Source organism: Triticum dicoccoides, chromosome 3A (genome assembly GCF_002162155.2).
Source record: "Triticum dicoccoides isolate Atlit2015 ecotype Zavitan chromosome 3A, WEW_v2.0, whole genome shotgun sequence".
Classification (NCBI taxonomy): Eukaryota; Viridiplantae; Streptophyta; class Magnoliopsida; order Poales; family Poaceae; genus Triticum; species Triticum dicoccoides.
Window position 1 is genome coordinate 604,129,090 of NC_041384.1, and position 26,237 is coordinate 604,155,326.

The 26,237-nt window shown below is 52.8% G+C and overlaps 1 protein-coding gene across 1 annotated transcript; it reads right to left on the bottom strand.

Moving 5' to 3' along the window:
- Positions 1-1,343: 1,343 nt before the first annotated feature.
- LOC119272276 (zinc finger protein ZAT12-like) lies at positions 1,344-2,122 on the bottom strand. The gene has a single exon (XM_037553792.1). The coding sequence runs from the start codon at positions 2,091-2,093 to the stop codon at positions 1,344-1,346; it is 750 nt and encodes a 249-aa protein (XP_037409689.1). The 5' UTR covers positions 2,094-2,122.
- Between the last annotated feature and the right edge of the window lie 24,115 nt (positions 2,123-26,237).

Genomic DNA, 26,237 nt, shown 5'->3' on the forward strand with positions numbered 1-26,237 from the left:
GGCTCAAGTGCACCTCCTTAGATAGCCATCCATCTCGGCATCGCGATTCGTGCAAGGACTTTTGTCTTTTTTGTTTCTTCCAAATAAAATAACATATGAACTTCAAACTTTGCAGCACAACAAAACATTCTAACTAGAATGTGGGAAAAAACTTTCAGATTTTTTTGTGCATCATAAATACTAAAAAAATTGAATAAAGAAAATCTCATTTTGTATATTTATGTTGGTCAAACAAATCTATAAGTTCTTTCTCACATTGTAGTAAGAATGTTTTGCTATCTTGCAAAGTTTGAAGTTCATATGTTGTTTTATTTGGAAGAAACAAAAAAGAGAAAATTTCATGCAGTAAGTTAGTTGTCTAGCACGAATTTCAAATCTATATTGAAAGGTAAGGATAGATGGTGTCCATGAGCCCAAGCTCTAAAAATCCACGTCCTCCCGTCGCCTCCCCCGATCACCACGTCGTTGAATCCGCCGCCAAGCTCCCGCCGCCATCCACAAGCACCACATCACCAGACCAGCCCTCGAGCTTCCAGCCGTGCAAACCCCGAGTACCGCGCCGCCGGATTCCTTCACCATCCTTGAACATGTTGAAGTTGCCGTCGTCGAAGTATTGCGGTGTGAGGCTCCAGCCATGGGGCAAATGGGTAGTGGTGATCTCTATCTAGAACGCGGGGGTGTGTGTTGCTTGGCACGTTCGCCACCGTGGAGGAGGCGGCATGCATCTACGACGCATTGGCACTCCACTTCTTCGGAGCCAGGTGAAGCTCAACTTCCCCGCCGACACCACCTCCGCAGTCGCCATTGTGCCTTGTGTTAGCGTCGTCTCCCAAGCCGAGGAGAGGGAACACCGCCTGGCTGAGGTGCAACTTGTAGCCGAGCGGGCCAATGACACCTTCATGGCTTCTCTCTTCCTGGAGGAGCTGCTCCTCGTCGAGAACTGAACATTCTTTGAGTCCATAGAGCATGAGCACAAGGTCGAACGCAAGTGCCATGAGCTCACCCGCCTCTAGGCCGAGTGCGAGGAGATGTTCGAGGAGCTCATCGAGCCCGCGATGAATTTGGTGTTTGCGTTCCCACACATGGAACTGAATTTTAATCCGAATCTCTTGCACAGTAATATAAATCATGTTTCGTCACTACAAGTGGGCCCCACGCCATGTCGATGGCCCGTCAGCCATATACGATGCCACGTCGACACACTTTACATCTATGGATGAGATTAACACCGTATTTGCACGTTTGTGCCAAGTTTTAGAACCAGCTCAGTGTATTTTTCAAGTTCAAGGACTAAATCAAACATCCGTGACAAATTCAAGCACCAACTTTTCTTAAACCATCAATCAACAAATTGAAACAGAGACATCAGTATCTTCCAATCTAACACAACAAGGATCTAGTTGCAAGTATCGTTGTCTTTTTCCCAACTTATCCAAACATTCCTTCCCGCTCGGCTCGTGGGCCTCGGCATCGGCCTCGCCCTCGGCGCGGTGCCGTCGCATGTGCCCGCTCAGCGCCTTATGTACACCCTGCCCGGTAGCAGCGCCGAGCCCCGCCACGTTCCTACACTTGGCGCAGTTCTCCGAAGGCGTCAGGTTCAGGTCCAGGCAGATCCCGCCGGCGTCGCACGACGCCAACTCCGTGTTGGTCGCCGCCGCCTCGCAGCTCGGCGCTCTGGCTGCGGTCTCGGCCTCGACACGGTGCCGGCGCATGTGCCCACCCAGCGCCTGGCCGACGGCGAACTGGAGGCCGCAGACGGGGCACTCGTGCACCCTCGGCCTTGGCGGCTGCGGCGGCACCGAGGGCATCTGGCGGCCGAGGCAGAGCGCCGCGCCGTCGTCGGAGTTGCCAACCGCGTGCAGCTTCGGGCGCTTGTGGCTGGCGCGGTGGCCCCCGAGCGCCTGGAACGTGGGAAACTGCCGGTTGCACGTCTTGCACTCGAACACGCGGCCGCCGCCCATGGCCTGCGCCGCCCCGGCGACGGCGCGCTGGTGGTGGTGCTGCTGGTGCTGCTGCGCGAGGAGCATGAGCAGGCGGGCCGTGTCCAGGCCTCCAAGCTCCATGTCCCACACATCCCTGCCTCTCTTGCTCATGGCTGATGTCTCTCGAGTTGAGACTTGAGACTCGATCGCTGGCAGGCTAGTCCCCCGATCAAAAAGTCGCTCGGTCGTGTATCGCTCTCGGCTAATCTATCGGCTGCACTGTGTAATGCATATGTGGCTCTGGCCCGTATGGCTGGTGGCTCTTATAGTGTGTCCCGGGTTGGGCCGGGGTTTGGCTCGCAAGTGTTTGTTAGCTGGGTTTTTTTTTTTTTTTGAAATCTTTTGTTAGCTGGGTTCTAGACGTGGACGTGTGTGCATCAACTTTTCGATGGGGAAGTTTGACCGGCGCGGTGTGAGAGATTAGTTACCGGTACTAGTCTACTACAGTAGTACCACCCGTACGGATCTGCGTTCAATCTTGTCATGTGAGTCTAGGTAGCAGTATCTAGTCTAGTCAACATGTGTGTTCAGGCGAGCTGACTCTTCTAGAACCGTAAACAGCAGACACCTGTGGACCTGCCCGATGGTGGCGTAGCGTGTCCGTGCGCGGGTGTTTTACTTCCGCGCGACGATCACGACCCAGCACGCACGTACGGGTTTCGGCCGGTTGTTCACACTCCCGCTGGTGTACCTTGTCTTGTTGCTGCGGTCACCAAATTTATTGTCTCGGCTGGAAGGGTCAAACCGATAGTTTGAGACGAGATCGACACGACTGGCTCGGTTCAAATCCTCTAGAATGAGCGGCGTGACGTCCATGCCCAGAATGGGGGTCCGTAACCTCGGTGCAATTTTGAGACGGAAGGAGTATTATATATAAAGTGATTTAAATGATCTTATATTTCTTTACGGAGAGCTAGCAAGTTGTCTTCGTTATTTTTTAGCTTATTATACATAGCAGTCCAAGTTATTGTTGATTTATCCCTTGACCGGGGTTAACTGCTCCTAGCAGTTGCGGACAACTGATAGGAGTGTGCTGAACATGATCGTGCAGGCTGATCGGCCGTTAATTGTTTTTTCCGGGCTGCTAATTGATGCGTCTGACCAGCGATGTTTATGCTTTTACTAGCCATGGAATTCTTTGGATAATCAACACTTGGTCATATTTTTTCCCTAGAGAACGAATGACAAGTTCTGCAATGACGAGCTTCTGGGAACAAGCAACTCTGCAGCAGCCAAAGTCAAATGTTATTGTGTGCTACCCGTGTTCTTAGCTTTGCCACTTGTCATGAGTTATATTCAAACAAACATAATTAAAGATCTTGCTGCCACTTGTCATGAGTTGTATTCAAACAAACATAATTAAAGATCTTGCCAAGATTAACCTAACCATAATCGCCAACTAGTTGACTAACCTGGCCAATTAAGAGAAAAGAGAAGCGGAGAAAGAGAGGCGAAGCTTGGCTGGCTGCAAGGGATTGTTGGTGACGTTGGACAACCCATGCCCTGCATATATCATATCGTCAGTAGGTAGGGTGCATATGCCGTCCGTTCTTGACGGCAAAACTACTCTCTCTATCCCATAATATAAAAACATTTTTCACACTACACGATTTTATATTATGGGATGGAGAAAATATTTCACACATTAATCCCAACGAAAATGACTTAGTCGTACATCGTGTGAGAAATTGTAGCTCATTAGTAGGTCGCATGTAGTACGTATGCACGCATTTTGCTTGGCCCGCTTGGTCCCATCTTAGTGCCTTTCTTCACATAAATAAATTAGATACTTCAGTGATCAAGTACTGTACGTTAGTATATAATGTGAGCTCAACTAATGCACATGTTTTAAGTGTTTCTGGGACCAGAATTAAACAAATGAAACAAATTTTATGTGCATACATGAAAATGATGCCATTCAAAGCCTTCCACCCACGAAAAGTTTGGAAGACAACGAACATTCTCAAATGTAAGCTCTTTGCATGCACTAGTAGAAAAATGGTCAAATGTGAAGCACATTAGTGCCGGTTTGAATTTGAACCGGCACTAATGTGACCATTAGTGCAGATTCCAACGGTGTCGGATGGTTGGTGCGACATATGCCAATGGATGGCTTATCATTGTGGGAGCCAATAAAACATCGCCGGTGCCTGAAAACGGGATAATGCGAAGACATACACGCCGGTGAATCTTACCCAACTTCAGGGCTCTCCGTGGAGATAACACCCCTAATGCTGTTCTGCGGGGTCTCCGCATGATCACTAGCTCGAAGGGTAGCTACAGAATGCTCCTTGAGCTGTTCGGTGAAAGGATGAAGGAGGGCCAGGCTAGCCCGCTCCTCTTCTCCTTGTGGTGTTTAAAATCTATCCAAAGAGCGATATCCCCTGCATGGGAACCCTGGGGGTTTATATAAGCCTACCCCCGGGGGTACAATGGTAATCCGGCTGGGCGTGGGCCCCAGCCGTCTGTGTCTACGCCCGCCGGCTTCTCCGCCGACTGGTGGGCCCGCCGGCTGCCGACCCTTTGGTCGACAGGCCGGCCCCACCGCCCGGGGGTCTTGTCGGGGGCTGGTTACTGTTACCTTGCCCCTGGTGACGATGGCTTTGTCGTGGTAAGCATGGCTACAGTGCCGCCGCGAGGCGGCTCATCACTGTAGCCTCACCTTCTCTTGTCTCCTTAATGAAGCACCTACTTGGAGGGAGAAAGTTGGCCGGCTATCGGAAGCCGGCCATACCCTAGGCCGGCTGCGGGAAGCCCGACCCCCTTTGGGATCTCCCTGACCAAGGGGGCCCGCCACCCACGGGTCGTACTAGCCGCTCGCCGTGGGTGACGTCACGACCATCGTGGCAACAGTGCCGCGCCGGACGGGGATGGCCGCCCCGTACGGTGCACCGTGGCCAGGCGTGCGCCGGGATTCGGGGGTGGCAGGCTTTACTGTAGCCACGCCCCATCTTGTCGCCGTTATGTGGGTGCAGACTCTGAGGGCAAGATCTTAGCCGCCTGCTGAGGGGCCGGCTCCTGGGAGTCGGCCTTCTCGTGGTCTTGTTTCTCAAAGATTTCAGGGCTGGGCCGCCTTCGCACAGCCGGCTTGAGAGGTAGCCGGCTAGGGGAGGAGCCGAGAACTAAAAGCCGGTTTCGACTAGGTGTGCCGTCTCTTAGAGATCTCAAAGTTTGAAGGCGGGTGCCAGTCGGCACGCGAGTCAGGCTGTGAACTGACCGCTCGTTGTCCGCACGCCACGTGGCATCCTCCGGCTGGAGGGACCTGCCAGCCCACGCGCTCGACGGGACGCCGCCGCAGTCTGGGGCCCACCACTACAGGGCCTCGACCCACGCGCGAATCTTCTGCGGCCTGGACGGACCGCGCGTGCCCCAGCGGCGGTTTCCCCACACCGTAATGGCGTGACAATCACGATGCGTGGGGGAGTGGGTGTAGTTAATCCCACATCCCTCCCACGTCCTGCCTCCTCGGCTTCGTCGCATGAGGCTATAAGTAGGAGGGAGGAGGGGAGCGCCAAACGCTCGCGCTCTCTCCCTCGCTCTGCCCCTCCTTCTTCCTCCTCCTCTCGTCACGGCAGCTACCTGCCGCCGCTTGGCCTTCCTGCCAATCTTCTTGACTCGCCGTCGCTTCGTCGCAGTTGGGTTGCGTACCCTCCTTTCATCGCACCTTTCTCGCCGCCGCGCCGTCCCGATGGCATTGTCGAGCTCCTGGGACGGCTCCAACGTCCACGACGACCACGTCGACTTCCTCCGTCGGACGCGGCGGCTGCCGGGCGCGGATCTCGTGCGGGTCCGCCTCGCGCCGGAGAGGGAAATCTCACCGGTGCCGGAAGAGGACGAGCGGGTAATCTTCCACTCGCACTGCCTGCGCGACTTCGGCCTGCCGGCGAGCGGGTCCTCCGCTCGTTCCCCGAATTTTATCATCTCCAGCCGCATCACCTTCACTCCCAACGCGGTGATGCTGTTGTCGGCCTTCGTCACCCTGTGCGAGGGTTTTCTCGGCGTCCTCCCCACTCTTGAACTGTGGGGAGAGTTCTTTCAGTGCAAGCTCGACACCGTCATCGCGGGCGTGCCCGCCCCATGCGGTGCCTTCATCGCCATGCAGGGGGCGAGCGACAACAACCCGTTTCTACCCATCCCGCTGATCCAGTTGGTGAAGCTCTGGCAGAAGTCCTACTTTTATGTGAAGAACATTGCTCCGCAAGGCGACTTCGTCAACCTGCCGGCTTACATAGCCGGCCTGCCGGCTGGGAGGCAGCCTTCATGGTCCTTCCGGTCCAGGTCGCTGTCTCCGGGCGGGTCCGCCTCCGTTGCCCGGCTCCGGGTGATGATCCAGTCGGAGGGTCTGTCCGGGGCCGACCTGGTGGCCGCCTTCGTGGAGCGCCGGGTGCTCCCGCTCCAGGGTCGACCTCATATGATCTACCAGATGAGCGGCCGCTTCGACCCATGCCGGCAAAGCACCAAGGAGATGCCTCACACCGAGGTGTCTTACATGGTGAACTACATTTCCAATTACAAGCTCATCGAGGAGTGGTAGTATGGCAAGGTGCCGTACTCTCGCGCCAATCCTCCGCCGGTGGTAAGTTTCTCCTCCTCTTTATCTTTGCGTGTTGCCGAGTTCATGGTGGCCGACTCCTGACCAGCCGGCCTTTCTTTGGCAGAACCTCATGCTTCTGCCAGCAGCCGGGGCCGCAGGGGTGGAACGCCAGTTCCTCCCCGACCATACGATGGATGATGTAGACGACCCAGACCTGGGGGCGGCCGCCATGGAAGACGACGTCGCGGGGGAAGGCAGCGACGCAGGCGGGTCCGGGCTAGGGGCCGGCTTCGAGGACTGGCGAGATGACAACGAGGCCGAAGTCATCGCGCGCCGCCGACCAGCGCCCGATCACCATGGTGCAGGCCCATCCGCCGGGCCGACTGCCCAGGACGGCGCGTAGAAGCGCCGGGCCGCGTCGACCCACTTCGGCAGTCGGCCGAAGAAGCCCAAGAGTACCGCGGCGACGACCAAGCGGGACGAGGCGGCCGCGAAGGAAGCCCGCTTCCGCAAGGTGGTGAAGCAGCCGCAGGCGGTCTCAGCGTAAGTGTCGCTGTTCTCATGCCTTTCTTTTTTCTTCTTCTTCGGTTGATGTTTTTTTAAACCCTTTTTCTCAATTTATCAAACAGGGCCCCTCTTTTCCTTGGGCGAGTCCCGGCCGCCTCCATAGTCGGAGCCGTAGGAGGGTCTTCAAGCTCGCGCCGGGTAGATCCCCGCGCCGATCTCCTAGAGGCGATGGAGCGAAACGCGCGGGAAGCGCGGGAGGAGCGGGAGGCGGAGGAGCGGAGGGCGGCTAGGGAGGCGGAGCAGAAGTCGGCGGAGGCGCGAGCCGTCGCGGCCGCCAAGGCCCAAGCGGAGGCTGCAGATGTGGAGAGGGAGGCGGAGGCCCTGCAGAACCAGCCTCCGCAGTTCGTCATTCCCCTCCGCGCCGCGGCTCCCGACACCCCTGTGCCCCCGTTGGAGGAGGCCGGCCGCGGCCATCCGGAGATGGAGAGGGAGGCGGCGCCATCGCCGCCGACTGGAGCGAGCCGAGGAGGCCGGCCTGAAGTGCCGCCAGCGCAGCCGGCTGGGGGCGAGCCGACCGTGGGAGGGGATCTTGTGGTCTCGTCACCGCTTCGCCGACGCGCGGGGAAGGCGACTTCAGCGCCGGACGTGCAGAAGACCGTGGACGCCGGCTCGTCGGCCTAGGACCTAGAAGCGGCCAGCGACAGCTTGTCCGGGTGGACGCCGGGCGGCGGGACAGCCGTGCTGAATGTGGTGGCGCAGGACGTCCGGAACCGGCTCCAGGCCCAAGCCACCGCGCTGAAGCAGTACACCCAGGAGTTTCTCACGACGCGGTCGGTTATTCGGGTGAGTCCTCCTACTCCTTTGATTGCTTTTAATTTCTTCCGTGGGGGTGCGTCAGTGCACCCACTGGGTGTAGTCCCCGAGTTCCGAGCCGGCTGCTGAGCAGGCGGCTTGGAGCTTATTGGAAAGCTTGATTACCATCTTATTCTTACTCACGTCCCTTGTCTTCTCTGCAGGAGTACCACAACCTCCGCGCGGCCGCCTTCAACTCCCAGGCCCAGGAGTTGAATCAGAAAGCCACTGATCTGACCGAGAGCCGGACTAAGCGCTTCGCTTTTCTTTTAAGTGGGGGCGCGTCAGTGCATCCACTGGGTGTAGTCCCCGAGATTTGGGCCGACTACCGAGTAGTCAGGTCGGATCTTTTCCTAACGACTTCTTTCTTTATATTGCAGGGGCCAATGCCAACTTGAGGAGCCAGCTGAGCGGAGCCCAGACCGCCCTTCGTGCCAAGGAGGCCGAGTGCACCGCCCTGGCTCAAGAGCGTGACCGCCTGGCCAAGAAGCTGGCCGACCAGGAGGAGAGCCACAAGGCAGCCTTGAAGGCGGTGCAGGACAACGAGGCCGCCCTCAAAGCCGAGTACGAGACCGAGGCGGCAAACTGGGCCGAGACGAGGCAGGCGTTGAGCCAAGGCTACAGCCGGGTGGAATACTTGATTGATGGTAGGCCGCCTTCTTCTTTGCTTCCTTGCCTGCCTTTTACTATCTGATTCGTTTTTTTATTTTGTGTCACTGCTTTCCTCTTTGTGCAGATTACTCCCCGGCTACTCAGCCGCCGCCACCCAAGTCATCGAGGCCTACCGCGACGTGTGACGGCAGGCGGGGGCCGAGATTGCGTCGAATGCCAGCCGGTCACTTGAGGAGCAGCTTCTAGGGCTTCAAGCCCGCCTGCAGCCGGCCCATCGCATGCTTCGCCATCTTCAGCACGCCGGAGCGCAAGTGCTGGCCACCCTCTGGCCTGGCGAGGTGATTCCGTGCACCCCAAGTCGGACCGCCGATTGGCTGGAGGTCGCAGTCGGCCGCTTCGAGGCTTGGAAGTCGTCAGCGGCCCGCTCCGGCGCTGGGCGGGCTCTGGAGTTCGTCCGGGCTTGGTATCCTGGGCTGAACTTGGACCATCTGAGCACCTGGCAGCAGGAGGCTGAGGAGGAGCTGAAGGCGGTGCGGCCAGCTATCATCCAGCGCGCCTTGGCGATCGCCGAGTATACCGATACCAGCGCCTTTGCTCCTGAGGTGGATGACGCCGGCGTCGCTCAGCCGGAGGAGTGGTTCGGGCTGAACCCGGCCGAAGGTGAGGACTCGGCGGAGGAGATTGCCTCCAGTGATGAGGGCGAAGAATAAGAAGGAGAGGATGACGAAGACGCTGCGCCGGATACACTACAAGAAATATGTCAACTTGTGACCACAACTATTGGTCACTGAATGGTCACAAATTTTCATTTGTGACCTTTTTGTGACCAAAAACATAAGGTTAAAAGCTGGCCGTCATAAACTGACTATAGCGACCTTTCTTCTGGAATGGTCGTAGACGTTTATGACCAAAATACGTCTACTGTGGCGTTTTGGTCACTAGCAACCTCCCCAGGCCACGTAGGCATCCAGCGTGGCAATCCGACGTGGCACAAGATTCAGCCCGGTCCAATTCGGTGTTTATATGGGCCGAGCCCATTAATTCAGCCCATTTATTGTTTTTTTTCTTGCAATTTGGGTAAGCTACACGGGCCAGGCCCTATAATTCGGCCTTTTTATTTCTGGGTTGTGGCCCTTTTTTTCCTTTTTCAAATGGGTCCCAATTGTCAGGTTCTGATAAGCGGGTCCCAAATGTCCGATTCTGGTTTGTGGAACTTTGTTGTCATGGCCATGTTCCTCATATTTCAATATGCCAATAATTAAACAACCAGTATTTAAATCAAAATAGACAAAAAACAGGTGTAACAAGCCGATTCTAATATACAAATGCGATCAATCTGTTACATCAACAAGAAGCAACAATCTGTTACATCAACAAGAAGCAACAATCTGTTACATCAATACATACAAATGCGATCACAGTATAACAAACTCTACAGGTGTACAATATGTCCAAGTAGAAGACTTCTTTTATGATGTGCCAGCTCCGATGCAGTAGATCTTCACCATCTTGTCCGCTTAACCCGGGATCACAGAAAGTGGATCTTTAGGGGACTGTCAAACAAGAAGTGAAAACTATTACTTAGAACAGACATTGTTTCTCTTTTTTTATCGGTTAGATCAGACATAGTTAAGACATTTCTGAGTCAATATAAGTAATGAAGATTCAGATCCTAGTGTGGAAAAGGGTTGACACGACAAACACATACAAAGCCAGGTTCTAACAAAGTTGCCCCAATAAATTCAGTAAACAGTCAGATATTGGCAACTTCATAGCATCAACTAACTCGAGGTGGCAAAAATAAAATAAACTATGTGCCTTTTATTGCAGACTACGGGTAATGCGGATGATCTACTGCATGTAAGGAGAATATCACAACAATCAGCTGATTCACCAGCTATAGGAGCAATCAGTAAAACAAAATGTAATCCTAGTAGAACAAATTTATGACATCAATGAATACGAGTCAGGTTACCAAATCAAACCAGGGACCAGATCAGCAAAGTCAATGGACCCTAATTGAACTCTAAGATCTGAAGACTCTTCATGAAACTTGAGAAAGGCCAACTACAACATGAAACCACACTACTTACATGATGGATGTGATACCAGACAAGAAACTAAGTAAAAATTGATGCATGGATCAGGGAGGCGCTCACCAGATCTCGAGAACTGAGGGAGATCTTCGCAAGCACACTCCCGCAGGGAGGAAACAGAGAGAAGCTGAGAGCGAACATGTATTCGACATTTCTGCCATTTCGATACATGCATGACAAAGAGTGGCGCTCTGTTCTTACCACGACACAAGCAAGAGATGACCCCAGATGATGCACTACTTCTCCAGGTCGCACTCAAGGCTCAACCAACTCCGCGGTATGGACGATGCCCCCTCCTTGCTCTGTCCGAATGGCGGGGTGCAGACTCGGAAGCCCTGCACATTGCAACTTGAGTTAATGCAGCAGCAATACAAGGAACTAATATCAAGTAGAGCACAAATTGAGATAAAGTTGCGGTCCAGGAGCTGACCTTCCAAGGGAGCATCATGGTGCGTCGTGGTGCCTTCATATGGAATCACAGGTCGGGTTCTGGGCTGCTGCTTTGCTTCCCCATGTAGCACACCAGGTTCTCCTAAGATAGCAAACTGAAAACACAAAACATTGATTAGGGAGTTGGTACATAAGAAAAGGAATTCATGCACGAATGGCATATACAATTAAAAAAGCAGGCATCACATATTATTAGAATTGCATATTAGATGGCTGCAAGGTAAGTGTTTCTTCATATAAAGTAACTATAATTAGCACCCAGCAGCTAGATAGCATATGGTGGAGAAACTAGTTTCAGCTTATCCAGAAATACCAGCGTTGTGCACACCAGGATAAAATCAAAGAATCCAAGAACAAGACACTTGGAGCAAGCAACTGATGTAGTAAACAAGCTTTGATGATGCTAAATGCAACAGGTTTGCATAACCTGATTCACAAGGCTTCGAGTAAATCGCGTGCCAAGGGGAAAAACAGAAGCCAAAACCAAGAATTGCAAGATTTAGTATAAAGGATATAACTCAGCATTCAGATATTTCTCGTAAGATTGCGCACTAATCCAACACGATATACAGAAGGTGTCCTCATAGCTTTACTAATACCTGGGAGTATGGATAGTGGGGTATAGAAACCAAATCAATCCATTGTCATGTTCTAGGAACTGACTATTAGAGTACATGCTCAGGATATAAGTGGAAGCAAAAGAATATAATGAGATGTCACCATACGTATGTGCATAATAATTGTACTAATATAATCTGACTTGATTTCTTTCTTAAAAAATTCTTATCAACATGGCTGTCACCATACGTATGTGCATAATAATTGTACGTATATAATCTGACTTGATTTCTTTCTTAAAAAAATTCTTATCAACATGAACAAAGATCATCTAACCAAATAAACTAAATTTTCAAAAGTTATGTGACTTCTGAAAATTCAGTTCATTTAGTTGAACTAAAGAGGGCCACAGAATACCATACAGGGTGCCCATTTGCACTCCTACACTCTAACACACACACACAGACACACACACACACACACAAACACTGTGGAGACTTTTGAGAAATTCAGTAAACTCAGTGAAATTCAGTAAACATGGAGTAGAGAAGAGAGGTTCAGACTTCAGACCCAATGTAGGCGCTGGTGACGGAGATGATACAGGCTGTAGGACTTGGAGATGAGCTACAGCAGTGGAGAAAACTTGTAGCCGCCGCCACTGCTGCCAGGTAAGCAGGCGCGACCCACTGGACAGCCCAGCCACGGTGTCGCAGCAGCAGCAACAGGTGTTCAATTAGGCAAGCAACAAGCCGCATGATTTGCGTTCAATTAGCCGATGTTGAACAGGACCGCCTCCTCTCCATGGCTTGCAACCACCACGCACCTTTCCTGGCTGGTATGATGAAGTGAAGCCCTTCTGCTATGCTGTAAGGATGGAAACTTCCCCTGCACAAGGACAGGAGAAATATGAATCAACTACACATACCTTGATGAACAGAATCAACATCACTTGCATCTCAAAACTAGGCGCTATCACATCAGCAATGTTTCTTTTTCTTTTGGCAGAAATATCCTCACATTTGTACTAATAATCCAATCAGGGTATTTTACATCTGATAGTAAAGAGGGGCATTAAGCAACTAATTTAGGCATGGATCAATGAAACCACCATCTACAACAAAGTCACAGCGAACAGGCTACAAGTCCGCTGCATATAAACACATGCTAGAATGGAAAATCTGAGAGGCAGGATCTAAATATGCAGAGGTGATAGCGCCTAGCATCAATTACAGTATTTAGCACAAAGTCATTTGATTGTAGCAATTCGGGCCAAAGCATAACACTAGTAGAACACAAAAAATGACTTGATGGCCATGAATCATAGCATGGTACTGCTGTTGCACAAAGGCCACAAACTTGAGAAGAGAGAGGAGGGAGCCAGAGGGGATGATGTTCACCATGGGAGTTTTGTGTAGTCGACGCCGTGGACAGGCGCCACCGCGGTTGTGGGACGGCCATCCACTGCTGTCACGCACGCGGTGGAGGAGGCCGCCCGAGGGAGGCGCCACGCACGTCAGTCCCATAGCGACCGAGCGCAGGAGCACCGTCCATAAGGTGGAGATGCATGTGGGAGGGAGGGAGAGGATGAAGCAGAGGCACTGGAGTTGGAGCCGCCGCCGCCCCCGTAACCCTAGCCACGGGGAGAGGTCGTGGGTGAGCGCTCGAGGCGGATCTGGCCGGAGGGAAGGGGTGGTAGGGTAGGGTGCTGCACGCCGGCGCGGGACGCCATGGTGGACCTTGGCGTGGGCGTCGAGGCGGGCATGGCAAAAGTGCACGAGGAGGAGGCCGTCGAAGCAGGCGGCGACCTGGCCCGAGACGAACCCGCCGTCGCCGGCCCCGGGGCGACGCGGGTGGACGAGGTGGGTGGACGACGCGCGCTGGATCAGGGCCCACGGAGGGCGCGGCCGCGCCGTGCAGAGGGAGCGGCGGAGGCCCACGGCCACGGTGAAGGCGCCCGGTATGCGGCGGAGCATTCTGTTGCGGGTGGGGCGATTCGGGGCCAATGCGGTGGTGGCGGGACGACCTAGAGACTCTGGGCAGCGCGAGAACACAGATCTGGGTGGGCGCCGCTGCGGGACAGGGAGGAGGTGGCGGCGGCGAGGAGCCGAGGAAGGAGGAGTGCGGGTTAGGGTTTGGGAGGGATGGGATCGGGGGTGGGTGGGAGACGAGAGGGGGTGTGGGAGGGATGGGATCGGGGTGGGTGGGTCTGTGGGGTTTCCCCTTTTCATTTTCTTTTTTTCTTTTTTCTTCTCTATAGATAAATGGATGGATGGATGTGGGATGATGGATGGATGGATGGGCGCCATGTCATCAATCCGTGTCAAACCAACTCCACCAATGGGAATAGAGTATATGTGATTTGTGTATTTTAATTTGTTTTTCTTCTACTTTTGCACATGATTTTTTTTAAAATGGTCTCACATTGTGCACAAGTTTGTATCTTGAATGACCAAAAATGCTGACTAAGGAATTTTTCATTTTCTTTGCACGAAAAAATCATTTTCCATTTTTCGAATGCCCAAAATGCGGTTTTTTTGTGAAGAACATACCAAATAATTGTTGCAAAATTGGACCAAAACAATTTTCCAGAATAGTAGACCATATTTAATTCGCAATTGACCAAATGGTAGGGTGTTAAAAGCTTTTATCCACCTCTCGTGAAAAAGACAAATTTCTGCCGATTCAGCTGGAAGCGGGTCAAACTTGAACTGGAGCTGCCTCATAGTTTGCTTTTTATTTTTTTCAAAAATCATTTCTAGTTACATAAGTATCTATTTAATCAGAGAAACGTCAAAAGTTTTGCAAGATTCGACCACTAGCTAGGAACGGTCAAGCCCGCCGTTTTGACTGCATTTTGAAACGGGCATAAAAAATTCAAAAAAAAATCAAAAAATTGGGAAACATTCGCATTGTGTCATTATATGTGACCAAGTTTCCAGAAAAAATAATATACTTGTAATACGGAAATTATTTTAAAAAAGTGTTCTCAGAAATGAGTTATCACGCGTGAAGATTCAAGGTTTTCAAGCCAAATGACAAATCTTATAGCCACATTCATGGCATGGTTTGTTCAAATGATCTCATATTGTGCACAAGGGTGTATATTGGAATGGCAAACAATGTTGCCTAAGGAAGTTTTCATTTTCTTTGGACGAAAAAACCATTTTCCATTTTTTGAGTGCCCAACAGGAGGTTTTTTTGTGAAGGACCTCCCAAATAATTGTTGCAAAATTGGACCAAATCATTTTTATAAAATACTAGGCCATATTTAATGCACAATTGACCAAATGGTTGTGTGTAAAAAGTTTTGATCCACCTCTCGTGAAAAAGACAAATTTCCGCCGATTCAGATGGAAGCGGGTCAAATTTAAACTGCAGGTGCCTCATAGTTTGCTCTTTATTTTTTACAAAAATCATTTCTAGGTAAATAAGTATCTATTTAATAAGATAAACACCAAAAAAATTCCAAGATTCAACCGCTAGCTAGGAACGGTCAAGCCCGCCGTTTTGACGATATTTTGAAACGGGCATAAAAAATTCAAAATAATCAAAACATTGGAAAACCTTCGCATTGTGGCATTATATGTGACCAAGTTTCCGGGAAAAATAATAAACTTGTAATACGATAATTATTTTAAAAAAGTGTTCTCAGAAATGAGCTATCATGTGTGAGATTCATGGCTTTCAAGCCAAATGATCAATCTTATGGCCACATTCATGGCATAGTTTGTTCAAATGATCTCATATTGTGCACAAGGGTGCATATTGGAATGGCAAACAATGTTGCCTAAGGAAGTTTTCATTTTTGTTGGACAAAAAAACCATTTTCCATTTTTTGAGTGCCCGAAAGGAGGTTTTTTTGTGAAGGAACTACCAAATAATTGTTGCAAAATTGGACCAAATCATTTTTATAAAATACTAGGCCATATTTAATGCACAATTGACAAAATGGTTGGGTGTAAAAAAATTTGGTCCACCTCTCGTGAAAAAGACAAATTTCCGCCGATTCAGTTGGAAGCGGGTCAAATTTGAACTGCAGCTGCCTCATAGTTTGCTATTTATTTTTTCCAAAAATCATTTCTAGTTACAGAAGGACCTATTTAATCATAAATACATGGTTTGGTGGCGATACGTCGAGGTTTGGGCGGTGGCCGAGGGCCCCAACTCTAGAGCGCGTAAACTCGCATGCCCGCCGCGTGACCCTGGCATTGCCATGTGTTCTGGGTGGCATAGGCATGTCTAGTAGGTTGGGCACTCCGCAGATAGGTGCTAGGAAGAAAATTACAACATAAGATTCTCATGAGGAGACCGATTGATGCTCAAACATGAATTAGCAGCGAAGTGTTTGATTAGCGGTACGGGAAATGCACATGGCCAATGGGCGTGAGTTTTGGCTGAGGATGATCATCTACTAAGGAGAACGTCTTCACAAATTTTTAGCTCAAAAGGAGGATCCTAGGTGGTACTTGCTTTGCAAAGTACCACGCTGGACAAAAATATGAATGTTGAAGCTGGGCTCAAAATAATGAATGGAGTGAGCTAAAATTTTGTGGAGGATGGTTATTTGGGCATAGGAAAGCATTATAGAAAATTGATACCATTTGGACATGCCAAAGTAGTACTTCCTTCACAATGCTCTTCTATGGACAAAAACTTGGGAAAACTAGTGAGAGAGATTGGATGAATGAAATGAGCTCAAAATTGGTGTAGGTAAGTTACCTAGGTATGGTCATGCGCTGGTAAATTTTCAGATCATTTGGGTAAGCCTAGCTAGTACTTACTTCACAAAGCTTCTCTTGAGGTAGAAACTTTGGAAATTTCCCGAGAAAGATTTACTAGGAAAATTGAGCTAAATATTATCATGTGGCAATGATTTGGGTATGGAAGAGTGCCCAAAAAGTTTGAGGGTAATAGGAGGGGTCTATATAACACTTGCTTTGCAACGTGCCAATTTGGCCATAAAATATAAATTGAACCTGGGCTCACATAGATGATTTGACTGAGCTGCAATTTGGAGGAGGGTGATAATTTGGGCATATGAAGGAACTATATAAATTTCATGTCATTTAGAGATATAAAGAAGGTACTTCCTTCACAATGCTTCTAGGTGGACAAAAACTTTGGAAATTTGCCGAGGAAGATTTGCTAGGAAAATGGAGCTGAATTTTGTCATGCGGTAATGATTTGGATAGGAAAGAGTGCCCAAAAATTCCGAGGGCAATCAAGAATATATAAATAGCACTTCCTTCATAAAGTGTTGTTGTGAACAGAATAGGAAAATGAATTTAGCTTTGAACTAGGCAAGGAAGGATTTTTACATATTTGATGAAGATATGCCCCAAAGAATTTATGAGATTTTTTTGGAAATTTTGGGAATGATAGAAATATAGGTTGCTTCACAACCTAGGGCAAAAACTGCTACATGGACATGACACATAGGCAAAACTGATGAGATGGCGCCTAGTCATCACAACCCACCACAATCTACAAGGCTATGACCATCTATATTGGTCATTAACAACTATAAATAAGGCAGCGGACTAGCACTGTTTGCTTTGTGACCATTTTATGTAAGGAAATTACGACCTTTCTGACCAAAATGGTCGCAATGGTTTAGGGTTTGAAGCCCCCTGAACAGATTTTGACCAATTGGTCTAAAATGGTCATAAATTTATGACCAATTCTTCGAGGGTCACTGACAGAAGGTCATAAGTTGACATATTTCTTGTAGTGATGGTGAAGCGACCAGCCCGCCTCAGCCCGATCGTGCTTCCCACAATGATGCCGAGACTTGCCAGCCGGTCACTCCTCCAGCCGGCACCGCTGACTCCGCCAACCTACCCAACTCGCATGTTGTTCCCCTGGCTTGATCCGCTGTCCTAGCTTTCCTACTTGTTACTTCTTTGAACAATCTTTTAAATTTGCGCAGTTCCACCCACTGGGGGTGTATTCAGACTATGTTGAATGTTGGCCTTTCGAAGGTCTTTTGTGTAAATATTATGCATGTGTTTGGCTTCCGTTTATGTCTACTTTTTATCCGTTGGCCTTTTCCTTTGCCGCCTTCCCTTGGCCGCCGCCTTCCCAGCCGGACAGCTGCTCTGCAGTCTGTGGCCGGAGAAGGACTAGGTCCTTTTGGGAAGGTAAGTACTTGAGCTTTTTCAGATTTGCAGCAAGGTGAACGAGAAGCCGGCCAGCCGACTGCTCTGGTAGTCGGTTGGTGGGGTGGGAGGCCGGCTCGTGTTATATAAGTTCGTTAGTCCTTAGCCGTTTTTCGCGTGGGCATCCTTTCCTGCCCTTGGCTCTTGCCAGTCAGACAGTCGTTTCTTCGAGCTGCGACTTTTGGCAAGAGGGGGCTTGGGTGCCGGCACACTACTTGTCTGGCTGCAGGTGGAACTTCAGATATAACTTGAGGCAGCGAGTCCCCGGGCCGACTGGTCGAACCCGGTGCTGGACGAGGAAAGCAAGTGTAGCAACATAATTGTATGCGTGATACTCATCTTTCATAGATAAAAGAGGGTAGTCCCCGAGTACTCCTCGGGGCACCCCTTGTCTCATACTTAGTACAAAAGGTAGTGTGCTACGTGCTGCTTTTTAACTGTAAAATCTTCGGAGGAGATTGGCGTTCCACGGTCGGTCCGACTCCTTGCCGGAATCGTCTCCCTTGCGTGCCTTCGGCTTCTGCGCATCGATTAGGTAGTAGGAGTCGTTGCCTAAAGCTCTGCTGATGATGAAGGGGCCCTCCCAAGGGGCTGAGAGCTTGTGCTGGCCGGCTGTTCGCTAGATCAGCCGGAGCACAAGATCGCCCTCTTGGAAAGATCTTGGCTTGACCTTCCGGCTGTGGTAGCGGCGCAGACCCTGTTGATAGATGGCGGACCAACTGAGAGCTAACAGCCGGCCCTCTTCCAGCAGGTCAACGCCGTCTTCTCGTGCTTCCTTGGCTTCCGCCTCCGTGTACATGGTGACCCGAGGTGAGTCGAACTCGATGTCAGTTGGGATGACGGCCTCGGCACCATATACAAGGAAGAAAGGGGTGAAGCCGGTCGATTTGTTTGGGGTAGTGCGCAAACTCCAGAGGACGGCCGGCACCTCGTTGAGCCAGCAGCCGGCCGAACGCTCCAGTGGCACGACCAGTCGGGGCTTGATGCCGGAGAGGATGAGGCCGTTTGCTCGCTTGACCTGGCCGTTTGACTGCGGGTGGGCAACGGACGCTAGGTCCAGCCGGATGCCGCGTGTTGCGCAGAAACGTGCCAGGGCTCCCTTTGCAAAATTTGTGCCGTTGTCGGTGATGATGCTATGTGGTACGCCATACCGGGTTATAATATCTGCGATGAATGTGATGGCAGTCGGCCCATTCATCTTTTTGATCGGCTTCGCCTCAATCCACTTGGTAAATTTGTCCATAACGACGAGCAGATGCGTCATGCCGCCGCATGCCGTCTTGAACGGGCCCACCATGTCCAGCCCCCAGACGGCAAAGGGCCAGGTGAGGGGGGTGGTTTTGCATGCAGAAGCCGGCAGGTGTTGCTTGGAGCTGAAAACTTGGCACCCTTTGCAGTTTTTGACTAGTTCCTTGGCGTCTTCCAAGGCAGTCGGCCAAAAAAATCCGTGGCGAAAAGCCTTGGCGACGAGTGATCTTGATGCTGCGTGCTGGCCGCATTCGCCTTGCTGGATGTCCCTGAGGATTGCTATGCCCTTCTCTGGTTCGACGCAGCGCTGGAAGACTCCAGTGACGCTGCGCCTAACAAGCTCTCTGTTGACGATTGTGTAGGCTCCCGCTCAGCGTTGAACTTGTCTTGCCGAGATCTCGTCGGTTGGCAGCTCTCTGTTTACTAAGAAGTTGAGGATGGGCTGGGCCCAGGATGGAGCTGTGACTTCTTCTATTGTCAGGACTGCCACTGTGATAGGGGCGGGTGGGCTGGGTAGTGAAGAGTTGGAGTCGGAGTCGACCATTGCCTGTTGTGTTGATGTAGTCCCCGGGCCGGCTGTAGTAGTCCCCGGGCCGAGTTCCGAATTCCCCGGGCTGGGTGCGACTATGGCAGTCCCCGGGCCGCCTGTTGGAGTCCCCGCGCCGCCTGCTTGGTTTCCCAAGTCGGATCCGACTGCGTTGGGGTCAGGCGGCATGAAGATGGAATCAGACTCTAGAGACGGCTTGATAGACGGCTTGAGGAGGCGGTGGAGAGAAACGCCGGCTAGTATGGCTTGCCGGGTGGATCCTACTCGTGCCAGGGCATCCGCTTGCATGTTGTCGGCACGTGGTACATGAAGGAACTCACATCCTTCATAATATCCACTGATTTGCTGGACGAGGAAACGATAGCTCGCCATGTTTGCGTCTTTGGCGTCCCAGTCACCGGATGACTGTTGGACCACCAAATCCGAGTCTCCATAGCACAAGATCTGGTGGATGCCGAGTTCTTTGGCTAGCCGGAGCCCATGTATGAGCGCCTCGTACTCGGCCACATTGTTGGAGGCGGCAAAATGAATTTGCAATGTATACTTGAGCTTGTCACCCTTGGGAGAGGTGAGGACGATGCCGGCTCCCAAGCTGGTGTGCATCTTGGACCCGCCGAAGTGCATCCGCCAGTGAGTGGAGTCGGGAGCCGGTGCCAGGTATTGGGTTTCGGCCCAATCGACGAGGAAGTCGGCCAGTGCCTGGGATTTAATGGCGGTGCAGGGCTGGTAGAAGATCGCGTAGGGGGCCAGCTCAATGGCCCATTTGGCCACTCGGCCGGATGCGTCCCGGCTGCCTATGATCTCGGCAAGCGGGGCAGCACATACGACCGTAATGGGGTGTTCTTGAAAATAGGGCTTGAGCTTCTTGGCAGCGAAGTACACACCATAGCACATCTTCTGGTAGTGTGGGGAGTTCTGCTTCGAGGTGGATAAGACTTCGCTTAAATAATACACCGGCCTCTGAACCGGCTGAGCCCGGCCTTCTTCTGGGCGCTGGACTACGATGACAGTGCTGACCACCCGGCTAGTAGCGGCAATGTAAAGGAGCATGGGCTCCTTTTCAGCCAGTGCCGCCAAGACAGGTGGCATGGTCAGCATCTTCTTTAGCTCGTGGAAGGCTTGGTCCGCCTGGTCGTTCCACTCGAAATGAGTGGACTTCTTCATGAGTCGGTAGAGGGGGAGGGCCTTCTCTCCGAGCCAGCTGATGAAGCGGTTCAGGGAAGCCAAGCATCCGGTGAACTTCTGGACATCCCGCAGCTTGGTGGGAATCTCCATTCTCTCTATGGCCTTGATCTTCATTGAGTTGCACTCGATGCCGCGTTCGAAGACCAGGAAGCCTAGGAGCTGGCCGGTTGGTACTCCGAACACGCATTTCTCGGGGTTGAGCTTGACTTGAAATCGGCGCAAGTTTTCAAATGTTTCTCTGAGGTCTTCCAGCAAGGTGCCGCGCTTCTCCGTCTTCACCACAATATCGTCTACATAGACGTGAGCATTTCTGCCGAGCTGCTTGAGGAGGCATTTCTGCATGCAACGCTGAAAAGTGGCACCGGCATTTCTCAAGCCGAATGTCATAGTCAGGTAGCAGAAGGCTCCGAATGGTGTGATGAAGGCGGTTTTCAGGCGGTCGGCCGGATCCAGCTTTATCTGGTGGTAGCCTGAGTAAGCATCCAAGAAACTCAACAGCTCGCATCCGGCTGTGGAGTCTATCACTTGATCAATCCTTGGCAAGGCGAAGAGATCTTTGGGGCAAGCCTTGTTGAGGCTAGTGTAGTCTATACACATGCGCCACTTGTTATTTTTCTTCAGCACGAGGACCGGGTTGGCGAGCCATTCTGGGAAGAAAACTTCCATAATGAAGCCGGCTGCCAGAAGCCGGGCTATCTCTTCTCCTACAATCCTTCTCTTCTCCTCCGATAGTCGGCGGAGAGGTTGTTTGTCTGGTTTCGCACCTTCTCGGACATGTAGCTTGTGCTCGGAGAATTCCTTCGGCACACCCGGCATGTCCTTGGGGGACTATGCGAAAATGTCCTGATTCCCACGGAGGAAATCGGCGAGCTCGCCTTCCTATTTCCTGTCCAGGTTTGCCCCGATGGTGGCAAACCTTTCTGGGTGATCTGGGTCCAGAGGTACCCTCTTTGTTTCTTTGGCCGGCTGAAAAGACCCTTGGGCACCACACTCCTTGGGGTCGGGGGACAGGGTCGGGTGCTTGCCGGTCATGGCCACGACTCGGTCCAGTATCTTCTTCTCTTCAGCAATTACAAGGGACTCGGCCAGCCGGCTGCTGGCAGCCGCGCACTGGGAGGATTTCTTGTAGTCTCCGGCTACGGTGATGATGCCCTTGGAACTTGGTATCTTCATCTTGAGGTAGGCATAATGGGGTATAGCCATGAACTTGGCCAGGGCAGGTCGGCCAAGCAACGCGTGGTAAGGGCTCTCTAGATCCACCACTTCAAACCACACCGCCTCTCGGCGGAAATGATCCTTGTCCCCGAAGAGGACATCTATCTTGATCTTGCCGATTGGGGAGCAGGACAAGCCGGGTACGATGCCATGGAACACAGTCCGACTGGGCATGATCTGCTTTGTCTTGATGCTCAGCTTCTCCATGGTGTCACGGTATAGGATATTGATGCTGCTCCCACCATCTATCAGCACATGGGAGAAACGGGCGGCTCGCCTTTCCGTAGCGAGGGTGGCATCCAAAACCAATGCGTAGGAGCCGGGAGACGGCATCACCTCTGGGTGATCTGTCCGGCTCCAGCTAATAGGCCTTTCAGACCAGTGCATGAATTCTGGGTTGTTGGAGGCGACTGTGTTGACTTCTTGGTGTTGTCGGCGCCGGCTACGCCGATCTTCTAGCTGGCTGGTGAAGACGATGTAGGCGGCATGCTCATTGGGGTACTCGTCTTGAACTGCCCTGACCGCTGGTCGAGCGGCCGGCTGCGAAGGAGCTGAAGGTGGCTGACCAGCAGGCGGAGGCGGCGCCATCCCCTCACCCTTGGAGATCCGAGTGAGCCAATGGCATTTTCTGGTCGTGTGGTTTGAAGGCTTTGCGCCACTGTGAAACTTGCAGGGGGCATCAAGTGCTTGCTTGTAGGAGAAAGCCGGCTGCCAAGCCGGCCTGCCGCCCTTCTGCTTCTTGGGTGCGGGCCGTCCTTCGGGTTGTTCGTCTTCGACTGTGGCCACCTGCCGACTGGTGGAAGGCGGCAGGGGAGCCTTGCGCTTGTGGTCGCTCTGGTGCGGGTGTCGGCTGGGTTCTCCAGCCGGTGTCTTGGGACTCAGAGCGAGCACCTTCCCGAAGGCGTCTACTCGGAGCTCGGTCTTCATCGAGGAATCGACCGTGGCGTATTTATCAGCTATGACCAGTAGCTCGTCAAACGTAGTCGGCTCGTCGCAGAGGAGTCGGTGCTTGAGGAGGGTGACTTCTCGGCACCCGGCGGTGAAGTACTCCATAGCTTGGACCTCATGCACTCCCTCACAGGAAATGCGGAGCTCGGCCCAACGCGTGAGGTAGTCGCGAGTCGATTCGTTGGGCCCTTGGACGCACAAGGAGAGCTGTCGGGGCTTAGGAGCCCGCTTGTAGGTGCTGGTGAAGTTGCGTATGAAGGCTTCAGTGAAGTCTAGCCAGCTGTTGACACTGTAAGGCTTGAGGATGTTAAGCCAGGTGCGCGTCGTGCCTTGGAGCATGAGGGGCACATATTTTACGGCAACATGCCTATTGCCATTTGCGATGCTAACCGCGGTGGAGTAGTCGATCAACCAATCTTCCGGCTTCACGGAGCCATTGTACTTGGGCGTGTCTCTTGGGAGCGGGAACCCTTTGGGGAAGGGCTCGTCGCGGATGCGGGGGCCGAAGCAAGACGGGCCGACATCATCTTCTTCTTCCAAAGCCAGGGATCGCACAAGGCGGTCGATCCGGTGGCTGGCATCATTCTCGCCGACTCCTTTGGGGCGACCCAGCCGGCCGCTGAGAGTCGGATGCGTCACAGGCGGTGGGGTAGGGAATATCTCCCCACGAGGCGGAGGAGGAGGGTTGCCCCGCCACTCCATGGCTCGAGGGCGGCCCTCGGTGTCACGCTCGATGGAGATTCAAGTCCGGCTGTGGCTGGCAGCCGGCTCCTTTTCTTTTCTCGCGCGGGTGTTGCCCGCGGTCGGTGTTCGGGATGTCATGCCGTGCTCTCGGCGCGGACGCCGGCTTCATGCCGCTCTGTGGCCGCGTCGATAAGTTTCTGGATGCGTCTGGTCATGTAAGGGAGCGCATCAGGCCACAACCCATTCAACTCGTCTGCGGCCGCCTGGGCGGCGCGCAAGTTCTCGAGAGGCGTGGCATAGACTGGGCGGTCTGCTCCCAGCATGTCGGCGATAGCCATGCCGTGTTTCTTGACGATACCGACGCGGCTTGGCCCGTCGGGAGGCGGCGTGCCGAAGGCGGCATGGTCGACCTCGCGCTGGTGAGCCTCGGTGAGGCGTCTTATGGTGGCGAGCCTCTGGCCCTCCGCAACGAGGGAGAGGCGGCGCGCCTCCAATGTCTTGGCGTCCGCGTCGGCCGGGACGGGGACGGACAAGACGTGCAGCGCCGTCTGTAGAGCGTCGTGGGCGTTTTCGCCTGAGGGGGCGCCGTGGCTGATGACCAGTACCTCGGTGATGGCACTGCCACTGTTGTCGGCTTGAGGAAGAGGGTCGTTGATGACCACCACGTTGGTGGGGAAGGCGTCAAGGGATGCCGTGTCGGAGTCGACAAGCATCGGGTCGGTGGAGCCAACCGACTTCAAGTCCGCGGCAAGCTCGCCGGAGACGTGGAGTTGAAAGAGGAGGCTGACGAGGTGGCTCTCGGGGCAGTCTGTGCCCGCGTCGGACGCGGGCTCGTCAGAGATGCGAGCCTCGCCAAGAAGATCGGCGAGGCAGCTCGCCGCGCAGGCGTCGGCGACGTCTTGCAGCGCGTCAGGGCAAGCGCCATCGGGCGTGCCAGGATGGCTACGCACGTTGGGAAGGAAGAGGGTTCCCGTCTAGAGCCGGTCTCCGGACGATGGTGCACCTGGCCCCACGGTGGGTGCCAAATGTCGGGTGGTTGGTGCGACATATGCCAATGGATGGCTTATCATTATGGGAGCCAATAAAACATCGCCGATGCCTAGAAACGGGATAAGGCGAAGACATGCACGCCGGCGAATCTTACCCAGCTTCAGGGCTCTCCATGGAGATAACACCCCTAATGCTGCTTTGCGGGGTCTCCGCATGATCACTAGCTCAAAGGGTAGCTACAGAATGCTCCTTGAGCTGTTCGGTGAAAGGATGAAGGAGGGCCAGGCTAGCCCGCTCCTCTTCTCCTTGTGGTGTTTAATATTTATCCAAAGAGCGATCTCCCCTGCATGGGAACCCTAGGGGGTTTATATAAGCCTACCCCCCAGGGGTACAATGGTAATCCAGCTGGGCGTGGGCCCCAGCCGTCTGTGTCTACGCCCGCCGGCTTCTCCGCCGACTGGTGGGCCCGCCGGCTGCCGACCCTTTGGTCGACAGGCCGGCCCCACCGCCCGGGGGTCTTGTCGGGGGCTGGTTACTGTTACCTTGCCCCTGGTGATGATGGCTTTGTCGTGGTAAGCATGGCTACAGTGCCGCCGCGAGGCGGCTCATCACTGTAGCCTCACCTTCTCTTGTCTCCTTAATGAAGCACCTCCTTGGAGGGAGAAAGTTGGTCGGCTATCGGAAGCCTGCCATACCCCAGGCCGGCTGCGGGAAGCCCGGCCCCCTTTGGGATCTCCCTGACCAAGGGGGTCTGCCACCCACGGGTCGTACTAGCCGCTCGCCGTGGGTGACGTCACGACCATCGTGGCAACAGTACCGCGTCGGACGAGGATGGCCGCCCCGTACGGTGCACTGTGGCTAGGCGTGCGCCGGGATTCGGGGGTGGCAGGCTTTACTGTAGCCATGTCCCGTCTTGTCGCCATTATGTGGGTGGAGACTCTGAGGGCAAGATCTTAGCCGCCTGCTGAGGGGCCGACTCCTGGAAGTCGGCCTTCTCGTGGTCTTGTTTCTCAAAGATTTCAGGGCTGGGCCGCCTTCGCGCAGCCGGCTTGAGAGGTAGCCAACTAGGGGAAGGCGGCCCCGTGTCTTGGATGCTTGGAGGCTTGATCGGTCTGTAATTTTTCTAAAGTGCCAGGGGAAGCCGGCTAGGCTACCCGTGGTCATTTACTCCGACAAATGGCTAGGCGGGCGGACATCATTAGTACCGGTTCGTGGAATGAACCGGTACTAAAGGTTGCCCACGAACCGGTACTAATGAGGCCAGTGCGGCTGTGGTCAGGCTAGGGCCCCCACGAAGACCTTTAGTACCGGTTCATGGCATGAACCGGTACTAGAGTTTCTTAGTAAGCTGATTTTTAGTCCCACCTCGCCAAGAGAGAGGCAGTATAAGCTGTTTATAAGCCGTGAGTGCAGAGACAATGACGAAGAGGTGCAATGCTCACCTGCACGTTTCTTAGCTTCAAGCCTTTCGAAATAGCATAGATTGCACTGAGCTATGTGCAGTGCAGTCTACACTATTCCGAAAGGCTTGAAGCAAATTAACCAGCATTGCACATCTTTTTTATTTTTAATAACTTATTTGAACTCTGGACTTCTTGTGTTCAGTATGCAGCATTCAATGCGCTGTCGTAAATTTTCAACATGTTCTGACATCATTTGTTGTTTTTCAGC

What these genes read in the sequence shown, in the direction of transcription:
- LOC119272276 (XM_037553792.1), bottom strand. Translation starts at nt 2,093, where the DNA reads ATGAGCAAGAGAGGCAGGGATGTGTGGGACATGGAGCTTGGAGGCCTG.